At 40.7% G+C, this 18,962-nt stretch overlaps 1 protein-coding gene across 1 annotated transcript; it reads left to right on the top strand.

The window, feature by feature from the left end:
• The first annotated feature begins 1,899 nt into the window (after positions 1-1,899).
• On the top strand, positions 1,900-18,586 carry SLC27A2 (solute carrier family 27 member 2). The gene is given in 16 exon segments (XM_056346016.1): positions 1,900-2,132; positions 2,233-2,429; positions 2,432-2,611; positions 2,614-2,718; positions 6,180-6,389; positions 7,651-7,809; positions 8,298-8,422; positions 12,024-12,126; positions 12,129-12,217; positions 12,566-12,602; positions 12,605-12,655; positions 13,195-13,393; positions 14,021-14,118; positions 16,693-16,823; positions 17,915-17,931; positions 17,933-18,586. Coding segments are annotated over 16 exon segments (2,091 nt in total). The 3' UTR covers positions 18,090-18,586.
• Positions 18,587-18,962: the final 376 nt, after the last annotated feature.

The following is an 18,962-nucleotide window of genomic DNA, read 5'->3' as shown; positions in this document are numbered from 1 at the left end:
TCAGAAGGAACACTGTAGACAAAGGGAGCTAGGGCAGGGCAGATATCAGAGAAAATAACAAAAACTGCGAAAGTGTAGTTTGTTTTAAATTTGGAGGCTATCCAAATGGCTAGTAATGTGGACATCATTACTGTTTAAACTGTTGAATTCTAGTTGCCATTGCTAGGTTAAGCATTGGTAAATATGGCCTCTGAAATTTAACTGGCTCAGCAAGCTAACTAGCTCACGACTGAAATATTTGTAGGCCTGAAAACCTTTACAAGGAGCCTGTAACTGGAGGACGGTCGAAAAGGTTTATCTCAAAGAATAGCTTAGATGAACAACATATTGTGAAAAAGCTGGCCACCAAACCAGTATTTGTTGTGTGAAAATGTACAAATTTTAAAAAATATTAGTCCTGAATAATAAGGCATCCACAGCTCCTGCTAAATGCCACTGGGGTACATTTGTGATCAACTAACCTGAGGCTTTTAGCTCTCCCGGCTGCTGATTATGATTCCATGCTAAAGTTACAGAATTAATGCCACTGTCCATGCAAGAAAGTCAGAGATGTAACTGAAAAATAAAAGGTTACATAGGAAACCTCTTCTTCAGAAAGCCCATTGCAGGACCACAGCACAATATTGCTACGCACTTTTTCTGCGCAGGAGGTGGAATTAAGTTATAGTAGTTCAGCAACGCTTTGGAAAGCCTGGCTGTGAACACAGCCAACAGGGTGTACTATTTTCTCCCACTTCTCCCAGGCAGTTGCCATTAGATAAAGAAGCTTTCAAAAATACTCTGTAGCTTTTACAGCTCTGAAGTGACTCAAAAAAATACTTCAGGCACCAGTTTGAAACAGTAGCTCTGTTACAGAAGAACTGTAAACACTTCTCATTTATCCAAATGCTAAAGCCTAATGATAGTCAACATTTACCCCAGACACAAACCAGTTAATTTTCACCTTCGCTAGCTCCCTGAAGCAGCTCTGCTCAGTCCCGTGAGTTCTAAGGCTGGCTCCTGTGGAGAAGTATGCGAGCAGGAAGGCAAGGCGACACTGGCTGTGGGCCACTTGCAATCCACCAGGTCCAGTTTCAACTGCAGCAGCTGCCTGGGAGGTCTGACCACAGCTAAGCTAACTGCACAGCTCTGCTCCCTCCCAGCCCGCTCCAACATCCAACGCTTGTGCTGCGCTAGGGCTAGGCCACAGCTCACCTAGTAGCAAAGTGAATTTATCTGGCAGGGAAACAAAGTCTGCAGTGAAGAAAAAAACTTTCCCGGCAGATCAATGACCTGAATCAACTCACCTTGGGGTGAGAAGTATCAGATTTAACATCAAAGGGGAGCAGAAAACTGTGAACAAAAGGGCAGGAAACTGTCCCCTTGGTGGCACTTAGCAAAACATAAAATAAAAATAATTTTTTTAGAAGACAGAAAAACCAGCCTGTGTTCACAGTAACAGCTGCTTAAACTTCACCAAGAAAAGCACCGAGTTCTGGTCACTGGGCCCAGTCAGAAGGGTGAAATTTCTGGAGTTTGCTTCAAGGTTGTCTGAGAAACTAATGCGTCTCAGCCTTGGACAGGAGCAAGACAGACAGACCAAGACTGTAAATTCCTTTTGTGCATCTAGAATACTAATAAATGTGTGTGGGGGGAAGGGTTTAATTTTAAAAAATTAAGTCACACTCCAAAATTTCAGTTGGCTCAGCTACTATTTGTCTGTTCCACTGCTTACCACCTAGTGAGGAATAGCACCGGGGTGGTACAACAGGGTAGGAACATGCTCCCCGGGGCAGCTCGCTACTTCTGCCAGGAAGCCTCATCCTCCATTTTTCTCGGTGTGAACCTTGACCAGGCTCGGCTGCCTTTGTTACTGCAGCTTCCAAACGGGACGCTAAGACGGCCTGTATCCCACGCAGGATGCGTTCAGCCTCAGAGAGGCCGGCCCTCATCGCAAGGGAAGATGCCACCAACCTTCCGCCCCGAACCTGCGCGTCCCCCCCGCCGCACGCGGGCCCAGCTTCCCGCACCGCACGCAGGCAGGGAGCGAGCCCGCAGCACCCTTCACGCTGCGGCTCCGCCACCTCGGTGCGCCACCCGCAGCGCCTCCACTCCCGACGGCGCCCACCCAGCAGCCCCGCTCCTCAGGCGGGGTCGGACACCGCTCGGGGAGCGCTGACGGGGCGGGCGCCACGGCCGCCGCGGGCCCGTGAGGAGGCGGGCGCGCGCGGCCCTCAGCGCCGTCCCGCCCAGCGGCGGTGCCCGAGCGCGCGGCGGGCGCGGGAAGGGCCGGGGCGGGCCGGCGGGATGCTGCCCCGCGCTGTGCCCCGCGCTGTGCCCCGCGCTGGCGGGGCTGCTGCTCCTGCCGCTGCTGCTGCGCCGCGCCTGCCCCTCCTTCTTCCAGGACCTTCGCTTCGCCCTCGCGATGGCGCGGGTGGCGGGCAGGGCGCGCAGAGCCGGTCGCGCACCCTCCTGGACGTGCTGGCGCGGCGGGCGCTGCACAAGCCGCTGCTGCTCTTCGGCGACGAGGCGTGCACCTACGCGCAGGTGGAGCGGCGGAGCAGCCAGGCGGCGCGGGCGCTGCGCCGGGCCGCGGGGCTGCGGGCGGGCGGCTGCCCGGCGCTGCTCATGGGCTGTGGCAGGGCTGCGCCGTGGCTTGCCTCAACCGCGGCGTCAGGGCCGGCGCCCTGCTGCGCTGCTTCCAGAGCAGCGCGGCCACCGTGCTGCTGGCGGCCCCAGGTGAGGGGAGCCCCGGCCGCGGGGCGCGCAGCGGAGCGGAGCGGCGGGGTCCTCTCGGCCGCCCCCCGCCGGGAGGAGCTGCTGGGCGGCGGGCGGGGGCGGCACGTCGGGCCCCCCGGGCGGGCTGCCGCGGAGGGGGCTGCCCAGCGCCGGCTGGGGCTGGGGCCTGCGGAGCTGCTGCAGACCTGGTGAGAGGACAAGGTTTCCGGGTACTTTGCATCGCGTTTTTATTTTCGGCTGACCTACAAGAGGTGGACGCTGAGCTCGGATACCTCGTTAGGCGTTTGATAAGGGTACCGAAGCCCCAGAAATGAACCAGCCCTCAGCCGTGCACAAGGGGGTCGATTCCCAGTTGTGTTCACACAGATGGCCACATCGGAAACAAACCAGGTAGCGCAGAAGAATCCTCTTGCTGCAGCTGGACAGCAGCTGGGAGACGGGAAGGTGGTTGCCTCCCATAGACAAGCCGTTGTCGGGTTTCAGTGTAAAGAAAAAGGCACGGACTCATGCAGACAACCCATGGTTATTTTTGTGGAAGACACTTGGACGTACTGGTATGTTTTCAATGGAGAGCTGCATTCTGTTCCTTACAGGGCAGAGACCCTATTTGATGCCTGGTCTTTTATATAGTTATTTGCATACAGACAGTATAAATGACTGACTATATGGGAAGTCAGGAATGCTCTTCATCTGCCTAGAGCTAACAACTTCCACATGAATATCTACTCCCGTTTCAGCTTTGATAGCTGAACGCATTAATCTATTGTATGTAACTGGAGTATTTTATGTGCCTCAAAATTTCAGGAGTCCAAATGAAAATTTCTCCTTTTGTGATAAATATTAGCCTCGCTGAGAATAAATTCTGTGCAATCCCTGAACTTTCAAAATTCATCAGTATTTGAATTAGCGTCATGTGGGAAAAGCTATTATGTAGGATAGGAAATGTGTTTTTTCCTCCTTCTATAACATAGTTGCCTCACATTTTCTAAAAAAGCCCTCAGCTGCGAAGAAAAAAAAATAAATTTGAGCCTTATTCATAAAAATTTACTACATGCTTGACTCCACTAGTGATTACTAGACATCAGGAAGAAAGAAGTCTAGCTAGGTCTTTTCTGCTGGACCTTGATTCTCTCTGTCCTTTTTAAGTTTCATCCTTTAGTATCTTGCTACTCCATGCAGAAGATAAACATTGTCTCATCAGAACTGACCATCACATAAGATTCTGTGTGCTTGCACAGATAAGTTTCTGGAAATAAATATGCTGAATTCATTAATATAGTTTATATATATCATTGACGTTACTTATACTTACAATAAAATACAGATGTCAAAGTTTATTGGAGGGTTATTTATCTCAGTGACAGTTTATTGGGGGTTATTTATCCCTAAGGTGCCAGCTCATTAGATGCTTGCATAAAAGGCCTTATTTTATCTCCTTCATGCCTGATGGTGTCTAAGGAGCAGAACTGCCCTCTGTTGCAAACGAACCCTGTGAGACAGGGTTACTACTAGCAGTCTGCATCCAGGCTGCCAGGTTGCAGATTACACTGAAGCAACCAAGTAGCAAAACGCTGATTTTGAATGCACAGTTGGCTGCATATAGGTAACCCTGTCTTCATAAAGCTGTGTCCTGGTCAGGGGCAGGTGAAGCAATTCATTAGCGCAGTGAATCCTGCACAGCCAAGGACACTTTCACTGCAAGGGCTAAAATATGAAACAGAATGGATGCTATGTTATTATTGTATTCACATAAAGCCATTAGGATCATTGTTCTAACCATAGTTTGTTGTATTCTAGCAGTGCTTGTAAATTCTGTTAATCTGACTCTACAACTAAAATTTTTACTTGGATGAACAACTTCGAGACCTACAGTTATTTACTCACAACTGTAAGACAAAGAAAATGGGTAAAAGTAAGAGGAGTAAGGTGGAGTTCACAAGCCTGACATAAATTGTTGATCACGGACTTTACCTTCCCCTCTGAAATCTAACCAACACTGTTCCCATTCTTATTGGGTCATGACATTCTCCCACCGAGCTTTACTCTTTGTGTAGCCCAGCAGCTGTGCAGTGCTGGAAAGCATAGGTGGAACGGAGGCTAGGCTGTGCTATTGTTTTGAGGTTTCCTTACCTGTTAACTAGGAGAAGCCTTCACTGGCTTTTCATGAGTAGCTTGGTGGCTAAAGGGCACCCATGGTAATCCCAGGATGTTTTTTGGACTAAAGTTACAGCAGAAATACAGAATTGTTTGAAGAGGAATTCCAGAGTCTGCCAGACTTGAAAAAGGTAATGCTTTTATTAAAGTTACTACTTTTGTGCAGTCGAGACAAACTTTTGATGTGGATCTTGGCTTTATCTAGTCAATTAGTGTGGAGATAGGATTTCCAGTAACAAATTCAGTTTTCAGTATCAAATTGCCTCACAGAGTTGTTGATTTAATAATAGTTAATTTATTCTTTGCTTTGAAATAAATGACAGGTGGTGAAAAATAAATTACATGTTATGGACAATTTTGTATTATGATGTTTCAGTGAAATTGGAAATGAGGATTAATTTTAAATCTTGTGGTTTGTCTATTCAAGTAAAAGTGCCTGTGACTTGGAAGGCTTTTAGTCTGGATTCCTGTAGAAACAAGGTATATACAATTGGACCAGCTGTCTGGTCCTCTTCAGTTCATTCCATTATCCAGTTTCCTAAGGGAGTAAGTCTCGGACAGCTACATTCTTTCCAGTTTGGTTGAAACTGGCAGTGGCTAGTGGAGAGAGACCTGCATTACTGCTTCACTAAGAGAAAGGCAGACAGGATTTGATCATGCAGGGAGTGAGCCTACTCGTTGCACATTAATCACGCGCTCTTGTTGGTTGGAGATACCACAGGGAGTATGAGGAGAACTGGGATTAATCAAGACATGTGTAAGAGACAGGCACAGGGAGAGACAGAACGTTAACTACCTAGGACTCCACGCTTCAGTAGCACCACGGCTTACCAAGTCACTCTTCAGCCTGATATTCAGTTTTTCTTCCATTTCTGTCGAGACTTGAGACAGATTATGTTATCTTTATGCATAAAACATAGTGGTGATTTAAGCAGCACCTAACTTTGTGTGGGCACTTGTCAGGTGAGACGTTTCCCCATGGTGGGGAGGGAAGGTAACAACATGGAGCTGGTGATGCCAGGTGTACACTTCCTCAGAGTCCCACAGGGTCTGCAGGCAGGGGGAAGTTTGCTTGGAATCTTCCTCTGCAATTCTGTTCCTGCTGCAAAAAATCAGATCAAATCATATAATGTTGTGTGGGGAGACACTGTTCCTCTTCAGTCCTTTTTGCTGGATTCTGAAGTCACTTGACCATTAATTTCTCCAACAGCAGCTAAACATGAAAGCTGCTGAGCCAGAGTTGATGCACTGATAGTATATAGATAGAATAGTACATAATTTTCTTATACTACTTTCTTCTCTTTAAGAGCTGAAGGAATCTGTTGAAGAAATACTGCCATTCTTGAAGAAAGAAAAAGTTAAAGTTTATTATTTAAGCAAGACATCTGCTACTGAAGGTGTTGAGAGCTTTCTTGATAAAGTAGATGCTGCTTCAGATGAGCCTACTCCATTGTCTTGGAGATCAGATAGAACCTTTAAAACTCCTGCCATGTACATTTATACTTCTGGTACTACAGGTAATGTAAATTCACAAAATCAGGTGACGCATTCCTCCTGATGTTGTGATTTTTTAGTAACGAAAAAGAATCTGTTCCTTCACATTAATTCCTACTCCCATTCATTCCCGCTCAGGAAACTGAAAATTTGATGTCTGTATTTAAACTCCAAAAGCATGTAGAATATAGGTTGACTTTAAGCACTAAATCTGGGGACAGAGACTGAAGTAAAAGCCAATTAAACATACAAGTTTTATGCCAGTAAAGTCACTAGACACATGCTCTCTCTCATCTCTGGAGACACTGCTGGCCTAGGTGTGGCTCTTGGCACCCACCTTATACTCGGTATCTTCGTATCATGAACTCTAAACACTGGCCATTAATTTTTTGGGTGTCAGAGTACCAAAAATAGTGAGTGCAGCACAAAATACAGCTAGTCATGGCCACTGTGCAAAACTGCAGCTGGTACAGCAGCTGCAACCTGCTCCACATAAAAGCATCTAGCTTTAAGAGCACTTCGCCACAGCAGAAACTGGGCTGCAAGGATGAAGATGAAGACAACACCTGAAGGCACTCAAACCTATAGCTTCACCAGGAGCAGCAGGGTATGCCTCCACACTAGCTCAGTCTTCAAGCCTCTTAGGGCAGGAACTCCCCTGGAAAGGTGGAAGTACAAATTTGAATCTTGTTTGGGCTGCAGAAGGCAAATACCTCAGGTGTCCTTCATCCTTAAGGGCTCTAACATCTCTGTTCTTACAGAGTTGGCAAGCACTATCATAATTTTGTCTTCTAGTATCTGTTTCAGCAAGTAACCAGTTCAACTGCGTCTGATGGGAAACCAGGAAGAGATTTTGTAGTATGAATTCCGGTTTCATCTAGGACGATTCGGAGCTGCAAGGAGATACCCAGTTCCAGCGGAGATGCAAGATCTGAGATTAACCTCCGTTTTAGCATTTCCATTCCCTTCGCTCAGCACGCTAGATTCTCCAAATCCCACTTCCTCATTCTCTAGGTACTTGTGATTCCTAGGTACCATAGTATTGAGAATTCAGGCACTTAATGGGGGGTAATCACCTAAAATTTACATGTAGGAAGACATAGCCTCACTGAGGCTAATCGCCAGTGTGTTGCGTAGACACGAGCTGCATACCTCCCTGAACTCTGGAACTACCACTTGCATCAGTGAATGAGAGAAAATCTTTGCTTAAGCCCTTGTGAAACCTCCTGGACTTACTCTGTTTATTGTTCAAGTGAAGTCACACACTTTTTTGATTGCAAACAGGTCTTCCTAAAGCTGCAGTGATTAACCATGAACGCATAACGCTGGCATGTGGTTTGTTCGATGCTGGCAATGTTACCTCAGAAGATATTGTGTATACTGCTCTACCACTCTATCACAGCTCTGCCCTCCTCGTTGGGTTCCACGGATGTATCATGAAAGGTACTGTGCACCTGACTAGTCTGAATGAATGTGTCACTGTGCAGAATTCATGCACAGACACAGTAAGCCTTTCCCTAGCTACCAAACTCTGAGATGAAATACTTGGTTATACATGTCCCTGTTACCAGAAGCTCCACTAAGTCAAGAGACGTTCTTGTTTCTCTGTCATCATATGATGTGCACAGATCCTCACCCTGTACAAATTTTATTTCATCACCTGGACAAACAGGATATATCCTATCTTACATGACAGCTTTAGGATAAATTAGTACAGAGTTCCATCCATAATAATAGCCTTTAACTTCTGATGAATAGAGGTTAAACCGATTATTCAGAATGGATTGTATTTCAATATATGGGTACTTCCAAAGACTATGTAGCCCTAATTCTAGAAGCTTTCTACAATGCTGTGCTAAGAAATTCTGTAAGGTCTTACAATACAATAAGCATTGTTCCTTCTGTAATTTGTTTTACTTCTTTCTACACAGGTGCAACTATAGTTTTGCGTGCCAGGTTTTCAGCAAGCCAGTTCTGGGATGACTGCAGAAAATACAACGTAACTGTGATACAGTATATTGGGGAAGTGCTTCGGTATCTATGCAGTGTGCCACAGGTAACATTAACTGCCTCTTGGGTTTTTTTAGCTAATGACATTACCGGGAATATTTGCTACATTATGCTTAAAATCCAGCCATAAGGAGGGGGGGAAGCCCAACAAAAAACCTTCCCTAAAGATGTCTGTAATCTCATTGCATTCTAACAGTAAGTTTTTTTAAGGAGAAAAACTGCTTGAATTAATCATTCTTTTGAATAGTGGAAGAATTGCACTATATTAATTTAACATTCTGTTAAAATGGATAGAGAAAATGCTTACCTTATACGAGCACTTCATCTGCAAACCAAAAACGAGGAGTTCTGTAGGAACCAGTGGACCTGTGTTTTGGGCAATGTGAGTTTTGAGAGTTTTGTAGCTAAGATGTCCCCACCAAGACAGTCAGGTGATCCCCAGGTGAAAGTGTTAATGTGATTATTTAAAGAGTGCCCTGTCTGAAGATGCACTTAATGTACTGTCTTCATAGGGTACCTATTCACAGGCACTTTCCATCTGAGTTCCATGAAATCGTATTAGTTAATCCTTAATTTCAAAAACGTGTCTGCTTAAAATGGCTTTCACGGCAGTAGACCTAGTGAACTGCCGTGAGAATTTAGTAAGAACAAAGGTGGTATCAATCACTCTCCCCAGTACCATTTGATAACCATAAGCTAGAGCAGAGAATCAGGTCCACAGTTTCTTTGTAACTTATGTCAGTGTGCAAAATATGAAATATACAGAGGTTTCATTCTGATGTCAGTTACAGAGATTGGAAATATCTTCACTGGAAATCAGTGGGATTCCTCAGGAATGAGGTATCTAAGCAAGATTCTGCAATGCTTTGTAGTATTTCTTCAAGAGTTGTTAGCCCAAAATACACCGCTAATAAGGTTTTATAATAATCAGAAGACTTGGCCTGTGGATTGGGCCATTAGATTTAATCAAAAAGTGTAAGTGGAGGAGATTAAAACTGAGTTAAGGAAACTGGGCATTTTAAACATACAGTTAAGGACGGTGATAAGTTACGCCTCAGTCCTGCAGTTAATGGAAAATTCCAGTTGGCCAAGTACTCATAATTAGCCAGTACTCAACTGGTATAAATAAAACAGGGGAAAAAGAAAAACTTTTCTTCTTTCATGCAGAATGTTTTTTTAGGAAAGTAATCTTAAAGAATGAGCTAATTACTTTTGAGAGAGTTGTGTTTCTTCATAGCATGTATACATGCATAAATATAACTGAGTCACAAGGCACTCTCTAAATTCCTGAATTCAACTGGTATCTCAAAGATATGTACAGTTGCCAGCCAAGGATAAATTAGTTCCCAAACGGGGTGAGTTTGGTAGTGTTAGCCACACAGAGCACTTAGCTTAAAGAGACCCATTAATTAAAAATAACACGAATAGCTGAATCTGAAGCCCACTGAATGATACAGTTGAGTAGTATTTCAGGCTGTTCTAAAGATTACTTATTATTGGTGGCTGTTTATCTACAAAGGTCAGATTTTAAGACAGGCACAGATAGCCTAGCTTTCATTATTTATATATAAGGATTCTTCTTTACTCCGTACATAGAATTCAACACCAGTGGAGAAAACACCTTTACATAAGCAAGGTTTATAATACCTGATCCCATGTACCCACGTGCATGCTACTATGAGTGCAGAAGTCTCCCGGAAAGATGGGATTAACATCTTAAGAATGCAAGAACTTGATGGAATGGAAATTACTACTTAAACTGCCATGGTGCCAAGTGGGCTTAGCCTGTTATCGCAGATGTAAGAGACAGTCTTTTCCATGAGGAACTCACGGTATAAGCAAGATCCACACTGATGTAGGGTGTCACCTGTCTTAACTAATGCCATTTGATTATTGAACTTCCTTATTGTGCTGGTAACTTTTATCTATGCTATCATTTCTTTCCTTTACAAATACACAGAAGAAAAGAACTCGGTACACGTCATAGTTTTCTTTCTGATTCTATTACCAGCTAACTTACGTAGTAATTTCAAAACAAATGAACAGTCCAAGTATTACAGAAATCACCTTAAGGGTGAATTGCTAAGTCCCTCCTTCCTCCTTTCATTAACTGTGACTAATTAATGGCTAAATAAAAAAAAAATTCTTTATCTGGCTAAGCAAATGAGGAAGAAAGATTGAAAATACAGACTTGAGAACAACAGAAGATGAGGGACAATGTGGATCCAAGCAGCATTCTGTCCTCAGTGAATGATTTCAAAATAAGATTTTTAAGCTCAGATGTATAAATGCCCAGTGAACTGGAGTCTCTCTCATGAGACGCTACAGTATTGTGTATGGTGTTGCAGAGCATCATCTACAACAAAGATTTTATAAGAAGCAAACAGCAAGTTGTTTAGACACTATGCCGAATTTCAGCAGACATACTAACATGTCAATGGCAGACCTCTCAATATCACAGACAGGACTATATATTAATGTATTTCTTCTTTAGATTAAATGTAGACATCCATTTCTAGACTACTTTACAGAAAAGCAGTAATAATCCAGAAGTGAGATGACTAAACTCCAAAATAAAATTAGTTTTACAGTATTTAAAACTTTTAGCCATTTTAGTGTGGCAATTTTTGGTTTTTTCCAGGAATATGACACTGTAAGATCAATTCATATTTGTCTTAATGGCCACATTTCTCCCTTTGACTGCTCCTTGAAAGAGCATTTTGCAATTCCAGTGTTCCATGCTCATCTTCTACCATCTACTGCATTGTCCTCTGCACTGTATTACCTGAAAGACACAGAGCCAACATACTTATTCTGCACAAATACACATTCCAGTCTGTTGCTGAAAGAGTAGGACTAGTCTACCAGCAACGTATTCCAAGTTAAGAAGCCAATATATATTTTAGGAGACTCTTCATGCCTTAAAGTACTATTAAATTATAAAATAAAATATACAGTTGGAGAAAAAGGCAGATAGTGGACAAAAAAGCCTTTCCATACTTGATGGAAAATTCTCTGAGGCCATTGTTACTCATTAGCATGTTAGGTAAGTTTATGAATTACAAGTGTCTGACCCAGCACAGTACTTCCTCTTGTTGAGGACAAACATAGGCATCTAAGAGAAGGCATAAATGGACAGCCATCCTTGCTATGTGTTTATCACTTTATTGTGTAAACAGAAAGATCTAATAGCACTATTAAAAGTGATATAAAGTAATAGAATTTTTAGCAGGCTCAATCCTGCTCTTACAATGGCATAAGGGATTACCTTTCTACCCAAACACCATTTAAAATCCTGCAAATATTTTGCTGAATTCAGGGTAAATTACACGCTTCTGCAGATATTCACAAGGCTTACAAACAAAATAGTTTAACATGGTGCCTGAGTTTCTGCATAGAATTATTTGTTCCTGTCTTCATCCAAATCAACTCCTAACTACATTTAGACATATAGCCTAACTTCTCAGAAATTTATTTTCTTTTTCCACATCAAAACCATAAGCTTAACTTTAATGATGTTTGCATGCATTTTGCTTCAGAATATGGTCAATACTTTTAGACTAAAGTTTCCTTCAGAGTTTTCCAGAAGTAGAAATTCTGCTTTCACTCAGCAGAAATGTGAATTCATGACTGTTTCTTGTTTCTAGAGAAACACTGATCAGGACCACAAAGTCAGACTTGCCATAGGAAATGGAGTAAGGGCTGATGTTTGGAGGGAATGTATCTGAAGATTTGGAAATATTAATATTCTGGATTTTATGCATCAACTGAAGGAAACATTTCTTTTGTTAATTACACTGGAAAAGTTGGTGCAGTGGGAAGAGTAAACTGCCTGCAGAAGGTAAGAATAACAACAAATTCTGGCATTTTGTCCTTGGTGAAGTTTAGTATATTGCCAAGGGCATATACCAGGCCACTTGTATGACAAGTTGGGAAGAACCCAAGGCTCAGTTATGGATTTGTTTAGGGAGAAGATTCTCCCCCCAAGTACAGTCTATAGCTGCCCATGCTAGATATCACAGGTATTTCTTGCTAGTTCAGGCAAAAGAATATTGAGACTCAGTACATCCAGTTGAAATGTGATGAATTTGCCTCCTATTAAATAGAAAGCTGACTATGTAGTATAATTCTGAAAATATTTTTCAAAGATTGAATATTCATGTGTATACATTTTGCAAATTTCCACTAGAAAATCTTACACTATGAATTGATTAAATACAACGTAGAGAAGATGAACCAGTCCGAGATGAGAACCGATACTGCATAAGAGTTCCCTAAGGTAAAAACTCCTTTAAGAACTTCAGAAAGGGATTTACTTTTTAAAATTACATCTCTTTGCATCAATTTTATCTGGAGAGATGCTAAGAATTGCCATGGAGTAAGCCAGGATTTTAAATACAGCTTAGAAAATATATAACAAATCTCATACTATTGTAATACAGCTTAACAGAAAGGTAAAGTACAGTGGGGAATGCAGCATCTGTGTACTTAGATTTTAATAACTTACCTAGTTTTAATAATGGACATGCTAACATCTTTTGAGTACAGATCTTGACTTTCAGCAGGAGTTCTTTAATTCTTCTCAGACTTTGCACTTAACATGCCACTAAAGAAACATTTGCAAAATAGAAAGCAGTTCTGTTTTGCAGCAGCAGCTGAAACTTTTTGCCATTGGCAATAGAAAAAGTATGCATGAAAATATTTTTTAATTCTCAAATAACTCTGTAACATCTGCAAACTTCACTGATGTAATGAAAATTAGTTATTTTTTGGCAATTTACACAGTGCTTTTTAGACAAGTGTTCTTCCTCTTTATAGGTAAACCTGGACTACTGATCTGCAAAATCACTCAATATGCCCCATTTAATGGCTACACAGGAGCAAAACATCAAACAGAGAAGAAGCAATTAAGAGATGTCTTCCGGAAAGGGGATTCATATTTTAACAGTGGTGACCTTTTAGTGATTGACAATGATAACTTCATTTATTTCCATGATGGAACAGGAGATACATTCCGGTTAGTTTGTTTATTTAAATATGCTTGTCACAAGAGAAAATTCTGACTCATTCTCAAGTGTGAATTCATATCCAGTATTTACTGACTGATTTCTTGTCATCTTAGATGGAATTCTTAGAGGAATTCCTCTAACCTCAGCGAGAAAAAGAGAGGACTTCAAGTCACCTCCACCATTTTATCACTTGTATTTATAGTTGCATACAGAGCCTACAAGGGTTCAGCTTAATGTGATGAATGAATGGTATTTTCAACAGTGAGAAACCAGTCACATTCACAGAATAAAAACATTGTCGTTTCATACTCACTATACTTTTAAAACTCAGAAAGCATAGAGCCTATGATGGAATCTAAGAGAAGTAACATTTTGGCATTTTGTTTACGAGTTTAGAGCCATTTTAAACATGATTAAGTGTGTTAAATTCTTCTTAGATTTGAATAATCTGGAATGCGTTGCTGCATTTTGAGGCATGCTTTTCTCTACTCTGGATAACAAGTTCCTTGCTCTAGTGCAAAAGTGCTTTCTGATCCCAAACAGTGCTCAGCGCATCGTGAAGTCAGACATTAAAACTGGAGATCACTGTATGTAACACACGCAGAAATCATTACTACTGACTGCTTATTTTCCAGGTGGAAAGGGGAAAACGTTTCTACAACAGAAGCTGCAGATGTTTTAGGACTGCTTGACCGCGTTCAAGAAGTTATTGTATATGGAGTATCTGTTCCAGGTATGAGTGAAATACTTGGAAGTATTTCAACAGAAGAATTTTTTAGTATGTTAACAAAATGTCAATATACTGAACTGCGAGTATAGCTAGCCCTACTTCAGCTCATTTTTCGTAAGCTACATTCAATACATTCCATCATTTAAATGTATGCAATATTAATTAGCTAAAAACCCAAAGCCAAATCTTATATTAACACAGTATGACAAGAATAGTAACAGGAGAATGGAAGAACATTTGAGATTAAGTATATTGGATATAAACATTGTATCTGCTACAGGAATATAGGTCTGCAATTATTGTAGAGTGGGACAAACAAAACAGACTTGAATTTCTAGAAGAACAATAATGTCATTTAAGAAATTGATTCCTCCCTTTTTCACCTTTCTTTAACAATCTGAAGGAATGCAAGAAGTTCGGACACGTTTAGCTGCCTTTTTTCTACTCCTCAAAAAATCTGTGCTATCTTTGAACTTTCATAAACCAAGTGCTTATGGCAGCTTTTTTTTTATTTATTTGAGAGGCACTGCTGCTAAAGGCAGATTCCCAGAGGTATTGGAAAACAGAAGAGGGGACATATAGCTTTACCCTGCTGTCTCGTCTCCTGTATTTTGAACATAACTTCCTATCCATATGTCTCACTTACCCAAGACCTACAGGACTCCCATCTAGCTCCTCACTGCATTTGGGTTGTGATGGACAGTTAAAAGGGAACCCATTCTTACAGTGTAACATAGCAATCTGAAATCAAACAAACAAGGTTAGTAAGTTAGAAATCCCGAGTGCTGCATTGCACAAATGGTTTGGACTAGGTGGCATAACAAGCTGTATGCCCTTAGAGTGGTCTAAGGGAGAGGAGGAACTTTGAAGCCCCTATTAACTAAGTTAGCAGATATTAACAGGTATAACAGATTAATTATTATCACTATCAGTATTAATTAACAGGTATCACACTTTTCCAGAAAGGCTTCCAGACTATGGTGTATCACAACATGGATCATATCAATGACAGTTTAGTATTTTGGAATTGAAAGGTGTGTTAGAGACGCCAGTCTTCCTACATCCACCATCTCCTTACACCATTTATTCAACATGTGAGAGGTTCTGTTAACGTTATGATCCACTCGCTATTTCCTCTACTAAAAGTAGAGGACATGAGAATAGAAATGCCCAGTGTTTCTGAGGCTAGAATAACAGGGCTGTTTATAAACCAAGATGATCTATTAGAATAGTGAATTTAATTCAAATAAATACACTTTTTATTAATCATGTATGTCTCTGCTACACCCATTGATCTAAAATTCAAGTCTCTCTCTTTAAATAGCCCTTGTTTTCAGCTGCTCTGTGGTAGGGATAAACACATAGCTGCCCTAGAAGATATTTCAAAAGAAAGGTAACAACATAAATGGTCTAGAGTTCTTTATGTACAGATTACACTCTAGGAGATCAGGAAGATATGCTGTTATTCTTAATGCTCTTGTAAAACCACACAGAGTAGGTATTGATACCTAATTATGGAAGAACTTTATGGAACAAAAAATATTGTTCAAACTGGCTCTCACATTTGTGTAAGAACTGGGTGGATTCTGCTTGGGTTTTTTTTCTGTTTTACATGGCACAGAAATATTTGTACTTTAGTAACATAGCAGGGAGTGGTAGTATACATCACCTGAAAACTCATTAATTCAACACTCTAGATTTTGAATAAACAAATTGGAATGCCAGGTATGATCAATACATGGTGTTAAAGGCAAACAGAAAAAAGACTCAAAAGATACTGAAGAACAATTAATCTTAAATTAGCATATGCTTGTGCTCTACTTTTCTTTAAGCATTAGATGCTACTTTGTTTTCACTTCCTCCTGAACACAATTCTGTGAAAGCTTTAGTATGGTTCTAATGTAAAAGTTTCATATAGGAATATTACATATTTCTTCTTGCATTACCTGTAATCCCATAAAATGGAAGAAACACCGAAAGGTTTGTGTTCAAATGTTGTCCCATCCCTCAGCCACCAAAAGGGAAGAAGCTCTCTGTATGTATTGTTTATAAACAAGTAAAAAAATCTTAAGTCCTTTGATTTTTGCAGTGCTTAATTAATTGTTCATATGGTAATAATCAATGTTAAACTGGGTCTTATTCCTTTCTGTCCTCTTTCTGCATGCATGAGCTTGTCAGCACAAGTACAAGCATATTTACCATGATTTATTGTAAAGTAAATGAACCCACACAGTTAAATGCTGCAGGCAGACTTCTGCCTCAGAGTACTGAGGCCTGATTTTCCAAAGTCTTTCCAAGGACTTTTGAAAGGAGGATGATATTCAGGATGTCTGCCATCTATAATTCTGATGCTAGGCTTTCAGAAGAGTTTGGCATCTAGCATGCTGAAGGCTTAAGAAAATCTAATCACTTACATGTCTACAGGAAAATATGTCAGAATGTTTTCTAACTGGCTTAGAAGGATGGGTTCACTTATAGGAGAAAATTTAAAAAATAAAAAGGGGGGGGGGGGGGAATGGTTAGCCTGAAGTTCAAATTTACATACGAACTAGTTATTTGTTGTCATTATTCCTTCAGGTTATGAAGGCAAAACAGGAATGGTATGTATTCGACTCAAGGAAAATTGGGAATTTAATGGAGAAAGTACTTACAGGCATGTTAAGGCTCACCTTCCAAGCTATGCAAGACCTCGTTTTATAAGGATTAAGGTAAATGAGTGTTTCCAAGTAGCTTTTGTGTGCTCATCTGCATTGTGTTCTCTGTCTTTTCTATGAGGACTATGGTCTTCCTAGTTATACTAACAATTCTCAAAAAAGCTTCTTTTGTCTCTCACTTGCTCTTGTCATTTACCAATACGAAAGCAGAACTGCTCCCAGATGTTTCAGTTCAGCCTGAAAAAAACTAAGTTGCATGAGTAGTTACAGGATACTTGGCACATTTTAATACAGAAAGTCAGGAAAATCTTAGTGGAAATAATCTCCTTTTGGATTCCTTCAGCACAGTAACGCAGCTGTGTTCTCAGTTTAGTGTAACTCCATCTACAGGCTGTGCTGTGCAAAATGAAGATCTACACCATGCACAAATTTGCAAGAGAGGCCTTAGATTTTGATCCTACCAGTGAATAAATAGCCAAATCCTAAAGTTTAACTTGAATTAGGAAAATGTTGCAATAATGTCTCTCTCGCTGTACTTCTCATGTTATTTATTTAAAATAAACATTGCTCCTTTGAGAAAGGTTGCGTATTCACTGAAGTGATTTAAAAGGACTAACACAGATACTAGCGTACCTAATCATTTCATCAATCTTTAAGCTTTTGGTTTATACAAACAAAACGGTCAACCAGCCAAAGCAGTGGTTTGTCTTGCCATCCCATGTAAAGTACAGTGAGTCCTGCCTAGTCTGCAATTGCCATGGTTTTTTTGCTCTTCTTTTCTGAGAAAAATTGTGTTGTTTTTTGATCCAAGAACATAAATTATTTTCTGGATTAAACCCTTGATTCTCTCTGACTAGAAGCTGGAAACTAGTGTTCCCACCTCATTTAAATAGAAAAGTAAAGTAAGCCTTTCAATAATGTTTCTGTGGCCCCAGGACTTCTTACATTCAGAGTGATTATTGGCCCCCATATTCCAGTTATTATCTGATGAATGCAGATAGTCTAGACCTCTGTTAGTGAGCCTTTGACTTCTGTGCTGTATGGATTTTTGTTAAATATGATTCCCTTTAAATCTAGGAAATTGAATCTAATTCCCACAATTATATGCTGACATTGATAAGTAGAGATGTAATTTTGTTTTGCAGAGTGCCATTGAACTTACAACTTTTTAAGTACCGTAAATTACAACTAGTGGAAGAGAGTTTCAATCCAGCAGTCATTAAAGATCACCTGTATTTCCTGGATGATAGAGAAAACCTGTACGTACAAATGACCCAGGACATTTATAACTCTGTAAAAAAACATGATGTCAAATTGTAAGCATGTAAAAAAACCCCCAAAAACCTGTGTTTTATAATATTCAGTTTTTAAAGCATGTTATTCTAACCTTGCCAGGAAGTCCTGTTCGTTAATATTAGCAAATATCAGTATCTGAAATAAAGTGTGAATGTGCGATTGTTTTAACAAAGCAGAACTTCAACTCTACTTGTATTTAGCCTGGCCTCTCCTCTCCTTCACACTTTGATTCCTACCTACCTTCCTACTGTGTGCAGATGTATTGTTAATGCTGCAAATGTTAATACTGTGCACCTAAGCATGCGAAAGTGGGTACATTTATATTCATATTAAAGGATGAACCACTGCATTAGTAAAAGTTACATCCCTATGTCAAAACAGAAAACTCATTAAAAAAGACCATTAATGAAACTTCGTTGTTTCAAAGTAACTAATCAAAAAAGGACCGTATTAGATGCTTACATTAACTTTCATCCATTATCAATTTTACCCTCTTATCTTTCATGCACCAAATTCAGACACAGAACGAGAACAATTTGTAAGAACTAAGATATATTTTCCTTCAGGTGCGAATGGTGGAATGGCAAGCCAGGTACTTCATAATAAAGTGGGTCTTAGGCTTCTCTAGGATTTAAAAAAAAAAAAAAAGGCAAATAATATTACAGAATGGAATAAAATAGATCTTTTCTCACTAGAAAGGGTTAACAGGCCAAATTCTACTGCCTCTTGTAACACATGCTTCAGTATACCCCACCAAGTTTAGCTGATGTTGTATGAAGTAGGGAAATTTTTCTGATTAACCAGGCTCATTGTTTATATAACTTGAGAACAGTTGTACTGGGTCGGACTGAAGATCCATCTGGCAGATGCACTGCCTTCAAGAGGGGGTGATTATAG

The sequence above is a fragment of the Falco biarmicus genome, chromosome 7 (assembly GCF_023638135.1).
Source record: "Falco biarmicus isolate bFalBia1 chromosome 7, bFalBia1.pri, whole genome shotgun sequence".
In the NCBI taxonomy this organism is placed as follows: domain Eukaryota; kingdom Metazoa; phylum Chordata; class Aves; order Falconiformes; family Falconidae; genus Falco; species Falco biarmicus.
The sequence above is the reverse complement of the archived record's forward strand: the minus strand, read 5'-3'. Positions and strand labels throughout refer to the sequence as shown.